The sequence below is a fragment of the Mesitornis unicolor genome, unplaced genomic scaffold (genome assembly GCF_000695765.1).
Source record: "Mesitornis unicolor isolate BGI_N332 unplaced genomic scaffold, ASM69576v1 scaffold6089, whole genome shotgun sequence".
Classification (NCBI taxonomy): Eukaryota; Metazoa; Chordata; class Aves; order Mesitornithiformes; family Mesitornithidae; genus Mesitornis; species Mesitornis unicolor.
In genome coordinates this window covers 18,565-37,319 of record NW_010206456.1, presented here as the reverse complement: position 1 = coordinate 37,319, position 18,755 = coordinate 18,565, and the positions used below count along the sequence as shown (strand labels likewise).

General features: G+C 44.0%; 1 protein-coding gene across 1 annotated transcript; it reads left to right on the top strand.

The window, feature by feature from the left end:
* Window positions 1-710: 710 nt before the first annotated feature.
* On the top strand, window positions 711-16,340 carry LOC104534382 (transmembrane protease serine 11E-like; the record flags this gene model as incomplete). The annotated part of the gene is made up of 10 exons (XM_010191751.1): window positions 711-813; window positions 8,651-8,768; window positions 8,975-9,090; window positions 9,497-9,564; window positions 10,873-11,036; window positions 12,233-12,271; window positions 13,972-14,152; window positions 14,392-14,657; window positions 15,616-15,758; window positions 16,179-16,340. Coding segments are annotated over 10 exons (1,360 nt in total), but the record flags the coding sequence as incomplete, so codon positions are not given.
* Window positions 16,341-18,755: the final 2,415 nt, after the last annotated feature.

Below are 18,755 nucleotides of genomic sequence, written 5' to 3'. Positions count from 1 at the left end.
CTGAGAACTGAAAATTGAAAAAAAGCTTCCCAAGAAAAGATTGAGAAATGCTACCTGAGGTTAGAGGGTTTGTGCTTGTGTTAATTGACTTGTCAATTAACTCGCTGTAACTAGCACAGGTAGACATGCTTATCTAGATAACCTTTGCATATAAATGTATCACAAATGTGTTTGACCTAAAAGAATTTTTCCAGGACAGAACTGTGCGTGGCTAGGTGGCCACAAATAAATTTGACATCTAAGGAGAAGAATCACAAACTTGAATGTTACTGTTACTATGGGGCAAGTTCTTGTCTGGCCAAACAGAAGCTCAAGGGATTTGAAAGGCACATACCCCTGAAACTATATCAATTTATGTCAGCTCTGTATCTGACCTGGGACTGAATGCTGTCTCTTTAGAACATGCAAATTTTCTGCATGGGTCCTGCCCACAACTTCTGATTTGGTTTTAATTATATCAAAGAAGGAAATAAACTCTGCGTCCTTGCAAAATTTTTCATGGCTGTTCTGATTTGGGGTGTTGCAGGGTGTAGTTAATGCTCTGAAAAGGCTTTGGGATTCCTGGATGAAAGGTGTGATGAAAGAAGTGTACTGTTATTGTTTTAGGGGAGGAATCATGCTACTGGGTAAGCCTCTGTCACTGAGACTTGCTGGACTTGTTTGTTCTGACTTGCCTATGACTCCTTTCTTTCCTAATTCGGGAGATAAAGCCTCAAGTCTATACTGAGATGCTGCACACTGCGTTGTGGCATTCGGAACAGTGCATCTCCCAGACAGAAGAGCTTCTTGGTGACCTCTCAGTGGTACCCAGAGGTGAGTGCCACAGCCTTTGGACTTGCTACTTGGGAGTTTGGGCAGCATGGCTGTATCATGGGTAGATTTCTAGGGCAGTTTCTGAGCTTTGACAGAGTGTGGGGAGAACGGCACTAGCTCTGACTTTACCTCTGATTTGAGCTGCCTTCCACGCATCAGTCATCTTTCTGATACTCCCCCCCATTCTCTTCACCCAAAATGTATTTGTTTTCCAAGAATTCTTTGGCTCCTCTACAGTGTGGTATGGTGGCAGATCAAGCTGATTTCTGGTCTCCGAGGGTCTGGCAGGGGGTGAAGCGGGGCAGGTGAGAGTCTTCTCACTGTACCCTGACTCTGATCTGCCCTTTATGTTCTTATGTTTAGAATGTGTTATGGTCACAACTGCTGAGCTAACGCTGTGGTACAAGGGGGTCAATGGAGTAAAGTAGAAAAAGTAGCTTCTTGTGTTCTTGTTTATTTTTGTGGGCTTTGTAGGCAGTCAGTGAAGTGTTAATCTGTGCAGAATCAGCTTGGAAACACATGAAATCTGTCACCAGACCACTTCACCCACCCTGCCTTGGAATGAAAATCAGACTGAGAAACCACAGAGACTGTAACTGCTTGTCTGGTATCTCATGTCTGGAGTAGACTTCAGCCTGTCCAAGGGGGAGGAAAGGGAGGCAGGCAGAGCTGCTTTCGAAGGCTGGAAAGCAGAGACCTACTGCTATATTGTGGCACTGCCAAACTAACAATGAGGTACTTGATACGTGAGATATGACAAGTGCAGCTGGAAGTGGAAATCTGAGGGGTGGAAGATGAGGAAGTTGCAGAATCTTTTCCTAAACTGGCTGCAATCCATGGACATGTACTTAATTCCCTTATACTGGGATGGCCTCTCACGTGTCTATGCAGGTTATAAAGTCCTTAAGTAGTGAGTAGCACTAAAACTTCTTACAAATCATGGGATTCTTTCTCAAGTTGCTGGCTGTGGCAGTCTACCGCAGAAAGATGCATTATTGATCGAGGTTATTTTAGTTGTTGACCTTAGAATTACGTCCCACAGACTGTTGTAGTAACACTGGAGGCAAACTCTGTCCCAGCAATTCAAGAGCTTACAACCTCTGAAAAGGAGGATCCTGAAAATAGATGAGAGTAAGGAACAGCAGTCATGCTGTGCTGATTGTAAAGGCGATCAAATAATCGGGGAAGTTTGTATGAGCAGCATTTTGGGGTTATAGATACAGTTATTGGTAGACTTTGACTTAAGATATCCTGAAGAGTGAATGCTACCCTTGAATGTTGCTGCAAATCACAAGAATGGTATTTGGAGCTGTTGTCTTTGGCCAGCTGAAGTGTGCTCCTGGGAAGCAGAGAAACCTCAGTAGAGTTGGATGATGGTTAAGGGGAGGAGCTCAATTAGTAAATGGCAAGTACATTAGTGATGCTTTATCTGACTGCAGAGGGGTGGCATGCAGCACCTACTGTTTTTGTGGGATGTTCGAGGGTGTGGGGAGATCAGCCTGATTCAGTGTGACGCATAGAAGAACACACACGTTTTGTTTCCCTCAGCAGATACCTCCAATGTTTGGAAGTCTTCCATTCTATCAGAACTGCTTTGGGAGATACCGACCACTGAGTGATTGAGGCTGGTAGGTAACTGACCTCATCCAAACAAGGGTCTTGCAGCACTGAGACAGGCACTGACCGCTTTGGTTTCAATGCCCAAAGTAGTAGAGGATGTTGTCCCATTCTTTTCCGTGTATGTGTAGTGGTTATGCTGCCCAGATGGAGGAGAAGCATTAGGTTGGTGTGATGGCCTGTGGCAAAGGTGGGAGTGGAATTTGTGTGCCTTGCTTTGTAGCTCTGTTCTCTGTGCTTGTACCCACTCCTAGGGTAAGCCAGGTGTACTCCAGCTGCTGCCATTCCCAACCACTCTGCCAAGGGAGATAGCTTCAGGAACCTAGTTTGGATTTTCAAATGGCACTCCCCAGGCCAGTCTGCTCAGTTGTCTTGTGAAAGGTCCCATTTCTAGGAAATGCAGTTGTAAGATGTGCTTGAATTCATCTTTGAATGGAAAACTGGTCATGGCTATAAGCGTGGAGAGACATAATTAGCAGATGTGCCACCCAAGCTCTGCCGCTGGCTCTTCTGACACTATTGCAGTATTGCTGTGCAGGGGATTAATGATAAGCAGTACAATAACTTTATTATAGGAAGACATCAGCATTTCAGATAGAAGAAAACTTGTAGCCTCTTCCCTTCTGCTAATGTAGAGTATGACAAATCACTTTGAGTAGCTGGTGCTCCCAGAAAATGTGGTTTAGGTTAATCTAAAAGCAAATCTAGGTCAGGGTGCTAAGAGGGTTTAGCTTAATAAGTCAAAAAAGTCAAGGGAAGTTTCTTCAAGCTGAACAGGATTATTGTTTTCCTGCTTACCCAGCAGCTCAATGACTGGGGCCTTTTCCTAGGACATGGGTAACTAAGTTTCATTTCCTTTCCTTTTCTGAACAGACATATTTCTGATCAGTTTTCTGATGGTCATGTTTCTGAGGCTTTTGATAATGCACAGCTGCTCGACCAGAAGAAATGGATAATCTCAATATAGGGAACCAAATTCTGTCAGGCAGAGGTGGGAGCCTGAATTTTCATTGTTTGCTTTGTGAATGAACGTAGTAATCTTTAGGGAGTTTGGTACAGGGCGAGAGAGGAAATCAGCTTGTCGCCTGTGTATTGTGCTTGTCTTCTGCTTTTAGGTAAATGTTCCACAAGGTAAAGAATGCATTTGGGATTGATCAGAAACCCAACCTGAAATCCTCACTGTTCTCTTGTTGGTTTCATGTGGAAGATTAAACAATTTTAGCTCTGTTAAAATTTCAGTACAGCTCTTCTTCCTAATGTGCTGATATAACTTTTAATGCAGCTTTATTTTTTCTGTATTTCACTTATTAAAATATCAGGTATTGAGTCTTGATTTAATATATCTCTCTTCTGTTGTGTTTAAAGTAACTGTTTGTATGGAATTAAGTTATTTCTGAAATAGTTAATTCAGATTTTTTTTCTGGTATGGAATAACTTATTAGTGATCAAAATGCATTCTTTGGCTCAGCCAAGGCACGTAAGCTAGGAGACTTACAGTTTGCATTTCCAGACCCAAACGATCTGTGATAGGAAATGGTAGATGCTGCTATCTCCATGGATTGTCTTGGGTCCCTTGGGAATGAAGGGAATTTTAAATGAGAACAGAGATTGCTGGAGGAGATCTAATGTTCATCCATCATATTGCCAAGATAAGCAGTTTTGTACTAAACTAAAAGATTTTGAGTTTGAAAGTCGTCACTAATTTGTTGCAGACTGAAAGCTGCCAAAGACTCAGAAGGAGGTGGTTTTCTGAGCAGAGAGGTCTCCCAGTAGAGTCTTGTTTCTGATCTCTTGTTAAGGTTTGCTCTGGAGAAATGAGGGCTGTCCTCATCCATGCTGAAGGACAAATGCATCAGTGTTAGCTGAATTCCTCTGTCTGCTCTCCTGAGTTAATTTGTAGCTTACTGGAGTTTGGGCAATAAAAAAAAAATCATAGCATGTGGTATAAGGAAGCAAAAAATGTGAGGCTGTACAAAATGCCTGATTCTGGAAGATGTCTACACAGACAGCTGTGGTACTGGGGAGTCTTTCAAGGAGAAGGCCCATCTGTTAAGCTGTGCCACAAGAAGAAAGAAAGGATACATCTATCGTTGAAGGCAATGAGATGATCTGTACCTCTGCTTTCATCAGCGTAACAGAGGATCAGTGTTTCTCTGGCCAGGGAGTGTTGCTGGGTGGAGTGGAGATTTCTCAGTTACTAGAGTGCAGATAAGACCGTGCAGAAGTCTGATTCCTAAACAGGGGGAGCAACCTGCCACTGAACTATTTAACCACTGTGTTGGATGTCCCAGGCACAGGAGTCCCTGTCGGGTGGTTATTCTGGTAAAGCACAACAATCCTGCCTTCCATGGCATATTAGCCAAAAGGCCAGAGGAGCAAAGAAGCTGGTTGGAGGTATAATACGTGTGATGATGACTGGACATAACCTGGACAAGAACTATCTTTCACTAAACATCCCTGTAGGTCTCAGCTGAGCCAGGCTCAAAACCAGACTTAGTTGTGAGTGCTTTTTTTTTGGGAGTGTGTGTGTGTATACAGCTCCTAGCAGGACAGAGTTGAGGGCTAGAACTCATGGGCCCTACTGGATATATATGCTGCTCTAATACAAACAGTAAACACTTGGTGTTGCCTGTATTCAAGCTGCTCGTGGGTCAAACAAGACTATCTGTTCCCTGTACTTATTTTCATTCCTGAAACATGTAGCAAAAGATCAGCTATTTCCTAAAAAGCTAAAAACAAGGTTTGTTTTTTCTTTCCCAGCCCTTCAGCGCAGCTGGTGACTAGCATGTCTGCAGATGAAGTAGACAAAAAAGGTGGGGGCTGCTGAGATGGGTCCTGCATTCAGGTGTCACAGCTGAAGGATACAGCGTGACAATTGTAGACTGCGGGAAGTGATGAGATTTGGTGCTTCCATTGCAGGAGAGATTTTTCCTGTTCTGATACTTACTGTAGCAAGATTAAAGTCGAGAGCATCCAGCTCAAGGGAGGAAACTAGTTAGTTTGAAGAGATGTTTCCACTTTAATCTGTATGGCCTATATACAAATTATTTAGATTAATGGAATTGCTTCCTTTCAACTGTTTTCTTAATTTTAAAGTGAGATCAGTACCAGAAGTGGAGGAGGTTTTTATTTCTTGGCTCTCATTTCCCTTTCTCCCAGCACTGCAGCAGTTCTTAAGGTATCTGTTTCCCCTTGCAGGTCTGTGTGACCTGTGGAGAGCAAGCAGTTCTGAAATGCTGGGGGCAAATATCTGTACAGCCAGTGTTTGTCCCGGTAGCTGATATTTGCACATAAAGGAAATAGAGACATTGAAGTGCAGGACAGTGCTGCCTGTCAGAGCACAAGTTCCACAGGCAGTGAGACACTCGTTTCTCAAGTGTGAGTCTTAAGCTTTTGTAGCTTAGGCATAAGGCTATGTCTTGAGGAAATCTGTCTGTATACAGTTCAAGAAAGCTGGTGGTTATGAAATGACAGTAGCTGTTGCCTCAGTCTCTGCAGTGCCAGCTATATGCTGTCACATACACTGTCAGGGCTGTGCCACATGTCCTTTGTGTCAAGAGCAATGGAGGGATATTGCTCTGGTTGACTGTCAGGTGGAAGCACACTGGGATGGGAGCAGCTGAAGCACAGGAAACCAGTCTGAGTTTGTTGGTAGGGGCTCAGGGCAGAGAGTAAACTCTCTACAGTGAGGACATCAAAGTCAGATGCTAAAGCAGCATCTTTAAAAACCTGAGCAGTGGCCTAGCCAAGGAAGGGCAGAGGCATACTGCCCTAGTGGGCTGTTCTAGTTAGCCAGAGGGCTTGCCCTCAAGGGCAGTAATTGGCTGCACATGAAGTATGTAGTGATCCTGTGAGGTGGGACTGTGAGAGATCACAAGCTGTGAGATGAGGATGCTCCAGGGGAGGCTGTAGCATGTTAAAGAAACTGAGACAGGACAGTCTGACAGGACAGTCCTACTGGTCTTAGGTTTTTGTTCAAAAAAAAATGCATTTGTTCAACCTTCAGGAGTAACGTATAGTGTATACAGTGAAGGTCTAGGTGGCCAGACGTTAAGGCCTCTGTGGATCACTTTAGCTCTAATGTCTGTATATTAAGTGCTCACTGCAACTTGCAGTTTCCAAGTAAAGTAATCTTGTCCAGCCTGGGCTTTCCAGCTGCTCCACAGTCTGCTTTGCCATCAGGGAACTGAGCCACTGTAGTAGGGAGACAGCTAGATTTGGGGAAAACTTGGACTGCGTGTTGCCAAAATATAACTTTGCCCCTAAAAAACAAGTACAACAGAAGGAAAAGTATCAGGCTTCTCTGTAGTGTGTGACTCTGAAGCAGAAGGCTTGATCCTGGTCACCTGTCCTGTGTATTTTGGTAACACTGTGCTGCTGTCTGTGAGCACCTGCAGTTGTGCTGGCTGAGGCTACCCTGTTTAACTTTTTACCAGTGTGCCACCAGTATGACTGAATAAAAACTTGCCTGCTTCTCTTCTTAAGCAATGGACTGGGATACCTGCCAGCACTCTCACTAGCCAAAAACAAGCTCTTATGTGAGGTTATTAAACTCTGAGTTGCTTCCAATGTCCGTGTTACTTGCTGAGCACACCCTTGCTGTCTACAGACCTCTCAGCTGCTTCCTCTGTGGCTTTATTTTCATTTTTTTCCTCTGGTTTGCTTGGCATGCCAACTCTTCCTTGTAGCTTGCTTAGCTCTCTTGCCCTCAGGGCAGAGTGTGAAATCCCACTCTGCTCTCCCACCGCTTTCCTGGCCTTTTGCTGTCTTGGGTTTGTGTCACACCTTTGCCTTCACTGCTGATCTGCCTTTTCAGCTTGTCTAAGATGGAGTCTCTGCTGTTACCCTGCTCTGCTTGCTCATCTCTACTGGCCCTGTACTGTCTTTCTTGCCCCTCTTTAGTCAGGAAACCTGCAAAGCCTTGCTCTCTCTGCCTGCCTTTCTGCCCTTTCCTTTCCTTCTTTTCTCAGACGTTGCTCAGAAATGGCTGTGCTGTAGGCCTGAGAAGGGGAAAATAGCATTTGGTGTATGTATGGTCCACAGCAACACAAACATGGATCAGTGGGTGTAAAACCGCATGGTGACTACCCAGCTGAGTTCTTCCACCCTAGAGCTGGGTGCTGCCTCTTGTCACTCCAGGGATCTTTAAGGGACTATCTTGTGTGTTTTCCTTATACCCTGTACTAAATACCAGCTGTGATGCAGAGACTCAGTGCGTGGCATGACAACAATTACTACACAGCGCTGTGGAATTACTGGGGATCTGAAATAATTGCGCTTAAGGCTTTGCATCACTCTACAACAAAGCCACTGAGGACATGCGCAAAAATGCAGTTTTCCTAATGTTCTCTTGCTTAATGCTGCACAGGAGGATGTAAGTGGAGGAGAAAGGCTTATGTGCTTTTGTCTGTGTGTGAGTCAAGTTCCCAACCCTTTTACAGGTCTGCTGTTGGCATTCAGCGAGTCACTAAGTCTGGATCTTGTTGCCATATCGTGTTTACGTATGAGTAGCTATTTCTCTCCCCTGGGTAGACTGCAGGTCTCTTACAATGTATGTGTGGTTTTGGTGCAATAAAACCCAAACCCTGTAGGGGATCAATAAATGTTACTGCTCATACCAACTAAAAATAACTCCAAGCTGTGTGTTACAGTGTTGCTGGTAGCCTAGAGTATCCTTGGTGCAGAAATTACTTCATCAGTTGTGGATTATTAAATTTGTGTTCAGTTTAAGCACCCACATGGGCAGTCAGCTGCACTTGAAATCTGCAGCATTTCTCGATGGGGAAATTGTCTCTACCAGCAATACGTGCACAACTCTAGGCTTTTCTCAGGGGTGCATGTCAGGCAACAGAGGCAAGTTAGTACACAGGAAATTCTGACTAAATATACAGAAGAAGCTTTTGCCATGAGGGTGGTCAGTGACTGGACCTGGACTGCTGAGAGTCTTGGGGGTTCTTTGTTCTTGGAAATACTAAAAACTTGACTGGACAAAGCCTGGAGAAACCTTCTCTGGTGGAACCTGGGTTGAGCAGGTCAGACCTACAAGGCCCAGAGGTCCTTCCCAGTCTACCTCATTCTGTGAGGTTTGTCAGCAGAGCTAAACTGTGCCAGGTATGATTTGGCTCAGGATGTGCTGTTGTCTTTGTAATAGAGTTGAATTTCTCCATCTTCTTTTCCATGTTGCTTTCCATGTTTCTCCACATTGTCTTCTTCAATGCAGGTATTGATGGACAGAGGGAGGACGGGTCTAGAGCCATGGAAGATAGCAGTCATCGTTGTGTCAGCGATTGCAGGCGCAGCCCTCATCATTGGTTTGATTACGTTTTTTTTGTGCCGTGGTAAGTGCACCACTTTTGTCTAAGACTTCAGTCTTCTGTGTAAGCCAGGGGTGGTGTGTCTAACGTTCAAGCTATGCATGGTAAGCCTGGTTTTGAACAGAGCTTATCTTTGCTTTTTTTCTAGCTCTGCATTATGGAGCCCCTCTCTGCCATTCACCTGAATTGTACTGAAGGAGATCAGCAACCTTTCCTTTTCTTTTCTGTAGATCAGGACCGATATTACAATGCATCGTTCCTAATCACCAACGTTGACTACAAAAGTCAGTATGAAAGGCAAACAACAGAAGAGTTCAGAGACCTGAGCCAAGAGATTGAAACCATGGTAAGCTCTTTCTCTGTGTTACCTATGGTGAAGAGTCCTGCAGTTGTTGGCACCTCGTCTTTATGCAACTGGCCGCTTACATTTCAAAGTTTGCTGTAGTGGGTTAGAGATGCCTTGCTGGCTGTCTGCAAACAGAAGGTAAGCACAGATGCTGTCTGTTCCAGCAGCCCTGTGGTGTAATAGGCACCCGCAGAGCAGAAGAGACAGTAAAATGTGCCTACTCAGCTGACCACTTCAGTTCTGCAACCTCTGATGGAAATTTAGTGGTAGCTTTTGTGTACAGATGGAGACTTGAAGGCATTTTCTTGTGTTTCAGAGGCTCATGAGAGTGCTGTATCTTGAGTATGAGATACATGAGTGTGAACATGTTAGAGGTATATTTTAATGCACTCTTTTCCTTCAACAGGTATCTGAAGTATTCAAGGGATCTTTCCTAAGTAAAAGGTACATCAAGTGCCATGTTGTCAGTCTAAGGTAAGTAATGTGAAGGTCAGGAATAAGCAGGGATGTGATAAATGCCCTTTATTCTTACCCCTTGGCCATATGGAGTATGCCTGGGTAGTGCTTCCTGTGCAAGCTCAGGCTGGTGCTTACTCCTCTGCATAGTGTATGGCAGGAGGTGACTGTTCTCCCTCTCTGAAAATGTCTGAAGGAAAAAATGATTCCATTATGAGATACCATTGAGTTGAGGGAAGGAAGCAAGTGGGACGTGGGCACAAAGGTCCTGTGAGAGCTTTTAAGTCTTCTCTATGCAGAAATTACATATCGCTCATTGATAAGTCATTGCTTCCCTCTCCTTCACATTACTTTGGTTTGGAGTTGTAAGGCTCAGTTCTGTGGAATATTTTCCCTTAGACAGCAAAGAATGGCAGACTTGCCACAACTGCTCTTCTTCACAGCACTTCTGGGCACTCCTGCATTTACCTCTCTCTAGATGGAATGAGTCACTTCCTTAAGCTGTTCTACATTCTTTTCTGCTGCTGGTTTCTTCCTTGAGCCACCCATATTGTGCATCAACTGAAATTACAGAAGTTGGGAACTAGGCTTCAAGCCACCTCTTCAAACCTCTTACGTTGACCCAACAGTGTGTCTCTTCCAAGCTTCTTTTTGCTACAGATGCCTTCCTGTGTAACTGAGTGCTGGGTCAGCTTAGCTGTGTCTCTGCTGTCTTTTCCTCCAGGCTTCAGTTGGTTTTCTTTTAGACTATGAGTCTAAAGTACTGGACCCCATGTTTTATACTGGCAGTAAGTGACCATGCCTTGCTTTGATTGCTTGAACAATTGAGATTTTTGTTTCTAGGTCCAGTGGAGCCAACTGGCCAATAAGCAGAGAAGTGACTTAAATAGAAAGAAATGACAAAAAACAGTTCTAACTTTTGTGGCTCTAAAGTGGGTCATTTGAATGGCTGTTAGGAATGTCTTGTTGGGTATCTATTGAAGGGTTTTAACTTACTGCATTGTTCCTGCTGCTTTTTGTGTCTTACTGACTGAGCTGCATGGAGACCAAAGGGAGTGATCTCTCCATCTCCTCCTCAGCTGTGCTGTTTATAACAGCTCCTAGAAGATTGCCTCTGACCCTTGCTATAGCAAGAACCAAGCCTTTTGCTGCCTGCTGACCTATGTAGTTATCTTCCTCTGCTTGAGCATAACTATGCCAATTGTTCTGTGCATCTGTGAAGACCAGACCTGTTCTCGTATGAGGAAGGCAGATGGTGCAAAGAAGAACAAAGAGGATTAGGGAGCAAAGAGAGAATGACATCACTTTGTTTTTATTGGTTTGCAGCCCAGATCCTGCTGGAGTGCTTGCATCTGTTGTTCTGGTATTTAAATTTGCCTCGTCTGACAGTAAGACAACAAGCTGGGGTCGTGTCCACCGTGTGTTACGCAGAAGGCTGACAACAAGCTCCAACTCCTTGAATGTTGACCTGTCTACCCTTAGTGTCGCAGGCAAGTGCCTTAGGTTTGTGTTCATAGCTTGGAATTTTTTCCTCATACTTTGCTGTTCTCAGTGTAACAAGTTTTACTTTAGGATGCAAATATGGGCCATGAATGTTTTCTTATTTTACCTTATAAAATTGTGGTACAGCTGACTGTCTAGGACCTTGGGATGAATCATAGAATTGCTTGGGTTGGAAAAGACCTTTAAGATCATAGAGTCCAGCTGTTAACCTAGAACAGCCAAGTCCACGACTAAGCCATGTCTCTAAGTGCCACACTTACACATCTTTTAAATACCAACAGGGATGGTGACTCTACCACTTCCCTGGGCAGCCTGTTTCAGTGATTGACAACCCAAATGAAGTAACAGGAAGAGAATTAAAGCAGACTGGCACTGATCTGAGTGTGAGCTCTCCTGTGTGCATCAGGGGCTCCTTCTGTGTGACCTAACTCTGTTAAATGAGTCTCTGTCCCCCCTGCCCAGTTGATCCAAAAAAAGGCCCAACTTTGTGACCGTGGCTTCACAGGTTACTTTGCTAAGACACACAGTGAATTGGACAGGGCCCTGTATCACCAGGTGCTCATATGCAATCTTCAAGCTACTGAAAAAGCTGCCAGGCTGAGACTGCTGACTTCTCCGCCCCTTGCCGTTTCCTTTGCTTATTTGACAAATTGCTGTAGCAAGTGGTCATAACAAAACCCTCGGGTTCTCTGGGCAGTAACTGTCCCCCATGACTCTGCTGCTGTCTCTGCGTATCATCAGAATGTGGTAGAGTATTTTGTAGGGAAGAAAACAGTGATGTTACAGTTTAGCTCCTAGTACAGAGGATTTGTGAAGACTATTTTGACCACCCTGCTATACTAAACCTGAACAAATGCATATGGGCTTTTATGTAATGCAGAGTCCTCAGCACTTGTAGGGGTTCCTTGGACTTACTTGTAGTCATCTGCAGCTTTTTTTGTTAGCTTTGAGCTAAGGCAAGAAAGATCTATCCTTTGGCCTTACGCAGTGAGAGAGGCAAAATTGGACTTTTCCAATGGAGCAAATGATTCCTTTTACCATACTGTGAACTCCACACAGCAATGCAAGCCAATTAACTTGTTTGCTGGGTACAAACACATTTAATTTGTTTGCTGGGAGTCTTTTCTAGATCTCATAGCAGTATGAGAGATACTCAGTGTGTTGTGTTTGCTTTTAATTTCAGAGTTGAATAAGGAAAAGGGAGACGACCTTCTAAACAACTGTAAGTACAAAAGCTTTATAGAGAAGGTCCAGGGATGTGGTGCTATAAATTCTGTGTTTACAAGATTCTTAGGCTTTTCAGATGCAAATTGAAAAGTAACTTGATAAAGGTACTGAAGCAGTAGATAATGCATGATCTGGGGAAGGCTTCAGTTGATGTTGTTGCAGCCAGGCTGGCTCTGTGGCATTTGCAGAACTGGGCATTCCGACTTGGTGGTGGGAAACACTTTAATGTTGGTCATGGGAAGGAGGGACGCGTAGGTGGGTTGTTGTTAGTGAGCTTTGCGTGAGGGCTACAGTTGCTGTGGGCTGAGATTTTGCTGGAATCCTTCCAAAAACATCTTCCTGCTTCCTCTGCCCTGCAGCAAGATTTGGCAATAGATGTTTTAAGATTTGGGCTAAACCAAGCAGCCTACAGGGAAGGGCCAGAGGATGGGAGAAGAGCTGTCCACAGTGAGAGCAAGGCAGTGGCACAGCCTTGGAATGGGGCAGGTTTTCAGTTCCTTTCTTCTTCTGTGCTGCCCTGTGAGGTCTTAAAGCTCCTCTGGAGACAGGGATACGATGTAAGGCCTCTCCCAGGGGACTCCATCAGTCCTGAGCATGGTTTCAGTCATGCAGTGTCCTGCAGAAGCCTTTGCACATTTGCATTCTATCTTTAAATGGACTCTAAGAGTTAACTGACTTCTTTTTCAGCTAATACATGACTGTGCTGTTGGCACAGTGGCTATAAGTAAACTGTTGGAGGAAGAGGGCACTATGTTTTTGTTGTTGGTGTTGCTGTTATCAAGGCTGACCTGGAGGTGACCTGACAAAATCCTTTCTTTGTATGCTTAGTTTTGGGTGGGTTTTTTGTTTGGGTTTTGTCTTTTTGCAAACTATTCTTGAAGCTAAGCTGGCTTTGCTGGCCTTGCCTTCGCTGTACAGCTGGGATGTTACAAATAGTGGGAAGATTGCCTCCACCACTTGAGGTCACAGGTGATGTGCTGTACCTGTCTTGTGCCTGTTTTGCTGGTGGTGTGTGCATTGAAGCGTATAGCTGTCCTGGTGTGCTGGTGGTTTATGCAGGGGTTCCTCAGTATTTTCATACTCAATTTTTAAGAAGTTTTTTTAAAAGACAAAAACTAAGGATGTTTTTTTTTATGCAGTATCAAGAGATTTTGCCTTTAGATGCAACTTATATGCTGTTATTGTGAAAGCTAGATGAATGTAAATGCTCAGGTTAATTATCAGTGCATGTCTTTGTGCCTAATAATGTGCGTGTACCTGTGTACACAGACGCACTAACTGGTAAGTGTGTGTGTTACCTTTCCCTCTGTACAGCTCTGGTCAAATATCAAAGCAAGTTTTGTAGAGAGGCAGCAGGTTTTTTTTTAAATGGGTAAACAGCTGGGGAAAATAAACAGTGTCTCAGATACACAGCCTTCAGCTCCCATGGGAGTACCTATAGGCTTATGTGTCTGCAAACTGGCTTAATGAAATAGTAATGACTCTTCTATGACACTTGTTTACCCTACATCTATCCTGAGTTGCTTGTGACCATGACACTTGGTTCCCCTGCTCTTGGAGGCACGGCTTTAGTGAAGGCTGTCTCTAGACACTACTGCTCTGTTACACCTGTGTGTGAAGCCATGTGGGCCTTTCCCAAAGCAAGATCCTGACTTTCCTTAGTTGGCTAAAGCAGAGCTGCCTTTTCTTTGACAGGCTGTGGAATACGCAAACAGCAATTCTCCTTCACAGGAGTGGAGAGAATAATTGGTGGGCAGCGTGCACGGGATGGGGAATGGCCGTGGCAGGCGAGTATTCAGCTTGATGGGACCCATCGCTGTGGTGCATCGGTGATCAGTAACACGTGGCTAGTGACTGCAGCCCACTGCTTTAGAGGGTAAGTCATCAACAACTTTCCAATCCTACAGGCCTTAGGGCTCTTTGTGCTCTGACAGGTCTGCTCTGACCTTCCATGGCTCACTAATGTCTGTATCTGCTGAAAGATAATGAAGTTTTACTCTGCTCTGCCCCTTAGGCAAACCTGGCCACTCTGCTTTTAGATGCTTAAATGGAGAGCTAAGCTCCATTGGGGATCTTGTTTTGTATGGCTGTGACATAACCTCAGATATCTTTCAGAGTAAGAAATCCTCGGAGATGGACTGCCAGCTTTGGGATTCTGCTGAGACCTCCGAAACAGCGAAAACGCGTCCGAAAAATTATCGTTCATGAAAAATACTGCGACTTTGTCCTTGATCATGAGTACGATGTGGCTGTTGTGGAACTTGACCCTCCTATTGAGTTCACGAGTGATGTGCACAGTGTCTGTCTTCCTGAAGCGACTCACGTATTCCCAGAGAACACTTCCTGTTTTGTCACAGGCTGGGGAGCTATGAAGAACGATGGTGAGTGTCTTGCCTTCCTGTGCCTTGTCACACATCTTTCTGAGAAGACTGCTGTTAGTTTTATAGCTTCTTGTTTCTTTGTTCTGGGTTCCTTAGACCTGGTATGTGTGATGCATTTGTGGGCTTGGGAAGAAAAAAAAGGCAGCAAACCATCTTTGTCAGTAGCTTGGAGCATGGTGATGGGGAACCCAACAGGTTAGCATTACAGGAATAAAAGCAGGTTTTTCTTAAAATCATAGAATGGTTTTGGTTGGAAAAGACCTTTTAAGATCATCAAGTCCAACCATCAACCCAGCCCTAAGTCCACCACTAGATGCACTGCAGTGGTTGAATGCTTTCTGTTGTCTGTTCCCACTGGCACACTCCTGGATTTAGCTCTGACATGAGTTCTTTTGCCATTCAGCTTTGTCTGTCATAGATGTATCTCAACAGTTTTCATCAGGTCTTCTCTCTTTAGACATAATTAAGCCTTCATTTCATCAAACAAACTTGAATGAGCTTCTTTTGGATTAGTCCATGTCAGTGAGATTAGAGATGATGGGACTAAATTGGCTTTTAAGAGCCATCAAACTATAGGTTGTGTTCCCTGGTAGACTCTTGGAGTGTGTAGTGATTGTCCAGAACTACATTGCTGTTAACCAAGTGGGTCTTTCCAGTGATATGAAGGACACATCTTGTAGCCTACAGTTGAATTCAACACTGAAATAAGTACAAAAATCTGTTTGCCCAGTATGCTACAGAGCATCTGGTGTGGATGAAAGATAGAGAAGGGTTATGTTTGGGAAGAAGTAAAGGACTTCAGAGGAAAAAAGAACTTTCTTCTTAAAGATTGTCTGGGCAGGTGTCTTCACTGTCTATTATGGCAGAAGAGCTGTAGGAAAACCTGACAGCTCCTAATCCTTGTGTGTTTTAGGTTGCACACCCTGTCTGCAAATTCTAACACTGCTTTTTCTTCTAGGCTATAGTGTTAATCAGCTTCGACAAGCAGAAGTGAAAATTATAAGCACTGAGGTGTGTAATAAGAGACACGTGTATGGTGGAGCAATAACACCTGGAATGTTGTGTGCTGGATACTTGGAGGGGCAGGTGGATGCCTGCCAGGTAAGTCTCTTCATAGGTAGTAGTAACAAGCAAATAAGTGGGGTGGGAGGTATTATTTCCTAGAAACAAGAAATAATGTATACTTTGGGGGATCTTGATTAAGTTGATGGCATTCAGGATCTTTACAGATGTAAACAAAGAACTCTGTTGCTCTTGAGCTGAAGTCTGCACTTAAGTGGTTGGGTTTTATATAGAATGCACATGTGAGAGAATGCAGATGTGAGGGTATGGAGTGGGAGAGACCGAATTAGACATTGACTGTCAGCCTCTGTCTGCTCTGTAAATCATGTGTAGGTTGAATTATAGCTGTGGTCTAGAGACAAATAGCTGTCAGTTGTAACAGAACAATTTGAGGCTTGCTGTGTTAGCGAGGTGAACGCTGTTTACTCTCTTCCTGCTTGCTGACATTTTTCTCCTTAGGGGGACTCTGGTGGGCCACTGGTGACTGTGAACTCCAGAGGAATCTGGTATCTCGTGGGAATAGTGAGCTGGGGAGATGAATGTGGCAAACGAAATAAACCAGGAGTGTATACACGAGTGACTTACTATCGAAACTGGATCGCCTCCAAAACTGGCATCTGAAACTTGCAGCGGGTTAAGTTTTGTGGACTGTGTGTAAGGCTATTCCTCTGACACATTCTGCTCTGTGGTTCCCTTCTAAGCAGCTGCTGGCTTTGCCTGTGGTCATACAGCAAGTGCCAGCGAGCTTGGAGTAGTCTAGGACTTGAAACTGGTTTGGCCTACAGCCAGAGAAGAGCAGACTTGATCCATGTGGCAGCTGTTCGTTTAGGAAGTACTCTACCAAAGGAGCAACTGCCTTGGTCCATATGCAATATAATATACTGACTTTTTTTTCCTCTGTGGCCAAATGTCTTGGCCTGTACTTTTATACCCAGACGAAGTGTATGAGCCCAAACAATTGTTTACCAGCATCCAAGACAGTCCTACCCATTTGCTGTGTGCTTCCAAGACCCCATCTATCCGTAGGCCAGCTGGAATTTGGCCCCTGACTCTAAGGCTGCTGTGCTTCTGAATTCTTCTTGAGCTTTTTTCCTGCCTCATTCCAGGGAGCATACTCTAATGAAGAACAGAAGATGGCTTAGAGAAGTCCTGGTTTCTCGTATCACGTCGGACTGCTACCTAGATTAATAGAGAATTTTTCCTTGGTATGTTGTTCTGAAAAAGGGATCAGTGAAAAACACCAGCTTCTGTCCACCTTCTTTGAACAAGTGTGTACGTGCCCCCTCATCTCTTCATGTGAACAGCCCCTACCTCAGCGTTTGCTGTGAGAGTGATTGCTGGACTTAAGACTAAAAAACCACTTTATATTCATACCAGTCTGTTGTCGTCATAGCAGAGCATTTGGCTGAATTGGTTTCTATTTTTAACTTTCCAGATTGTATTGTTCTGAATAAAAGTCTTTGGCTTTTTATGCGTGATGGAGGATTGTAACAATCTCAGTATGACCATTGCAAAAACACTAACAAAAAAAACACACCAAAACCTCTCCATTTCATGTTTTTTCAGATGCACCCAGGGAGAAAAAAAAAATAATTTCTCCTACAGTGGAAATACTGTCAGCACTTCTCCCTGACCCAGTAATCTTACATAAAGATCTCTCTTCTGTTTTTAGGAGCCTGTGTTTACTTCTGCCAAGTAAATCTCAAACACTTTCTACATCATCATCAGGTCACACTTACCCCTGGTGCGGATGCTTTCCTTAATGAATCTGCAGACTCTTTCCAGTGCTTTGTGTGGATACTGATCCTGACAACAGCAAGTGCTGTGGTCCTAGTCACTAAATAACAAACCACTCAATTGCTCTCTTTCTGGTCAGAAGAGAAACAACTTGGCAACAACTTGGTCCAGCATAGAAAGCAAACAAGAACTTTTTATCAGGCTAGAAAAGGCAAGTGGCAAACTTTTGGCATGCCATGGAAGATCAGTCTGGGGGAAATGGGCCCTCAGGGATTACAGTCTTAGGATCAGTGTTGTCCCAGCTGAGTAGAAGTCAGTTGATGTAGTCAGTGACAGATCAGGACATCCTCCTCAGGCCTATGCAACCTGCTGCAAATGCTGCCTAACAGAGAAGCAATCCATTGAGTTAACAGAAGTATTTTGATTATGCATTCCCTGGTCTGGCTGCTTGCCTGCACAAAGAGCCAGGCTTTTCCAGAGCCTCACTGCAAGTACTGGGATATTTGAATGCCCAGAGAAAATTGATATTTGTACGTATCAAGAACACCTGATTTTTTTTTCCTTGGGGAATGTCCCTTGTGGAATGTTACACTTCAGAAACAAAACCTTGGTGGTTTAATTTCTGCACATGGAGTATGAAGTGTCAGACTGGTTCCCTCTCATTTTAGGCCCTTAAGCAGAACAGGGCTTTGATGTATATTGCTTGTAAAGGAGGCTTGAAAGTTACATAATTGTCACACAGGATTATTTTTTTTTTCTTGCTGGTAGCAATTGTCTTACCAGGACAGTGAATACAACTTGAATCTTCATGAAGAAAAGCATCATTATCCACTTCACCAAGCACTTTAGGCTTTCATTTTCATAGGGCATAATGGTTTTCCCGTCCTGCTGGATTTCATTGTAACTTGGACACATATCTATTTTGGGGAAGCCTAAAGATATTAAGTAGATGTCCAAAAGATTCATTTTGCATCTGTGATCTTTCCGGTTATGCTTATTTTGGGTACAAAATCAGAAAGCCTTAAGCATTTTGCTCTGTATAAAGGCCTGTGGTCAAAATTGCTCTCTAAAGCGGAACAATACAACGCTGAAACTGTGAACTCATCGTTTGCTTGAGGAGCTATGAGTTCTGAACATCTACTTGGAGATCCAGTACCTGATCTACCTTAACACCAAGTGCCAGCACAGTGCAACCAGGAGTAGAGCTGAAGAGGACCTGACATCTAAATAGTGGATATTTTGGGAGCCTTTATGTTGGACTGCCTTGAGGACTTTTGAGTTTTCCTGATAGTAGCTGGA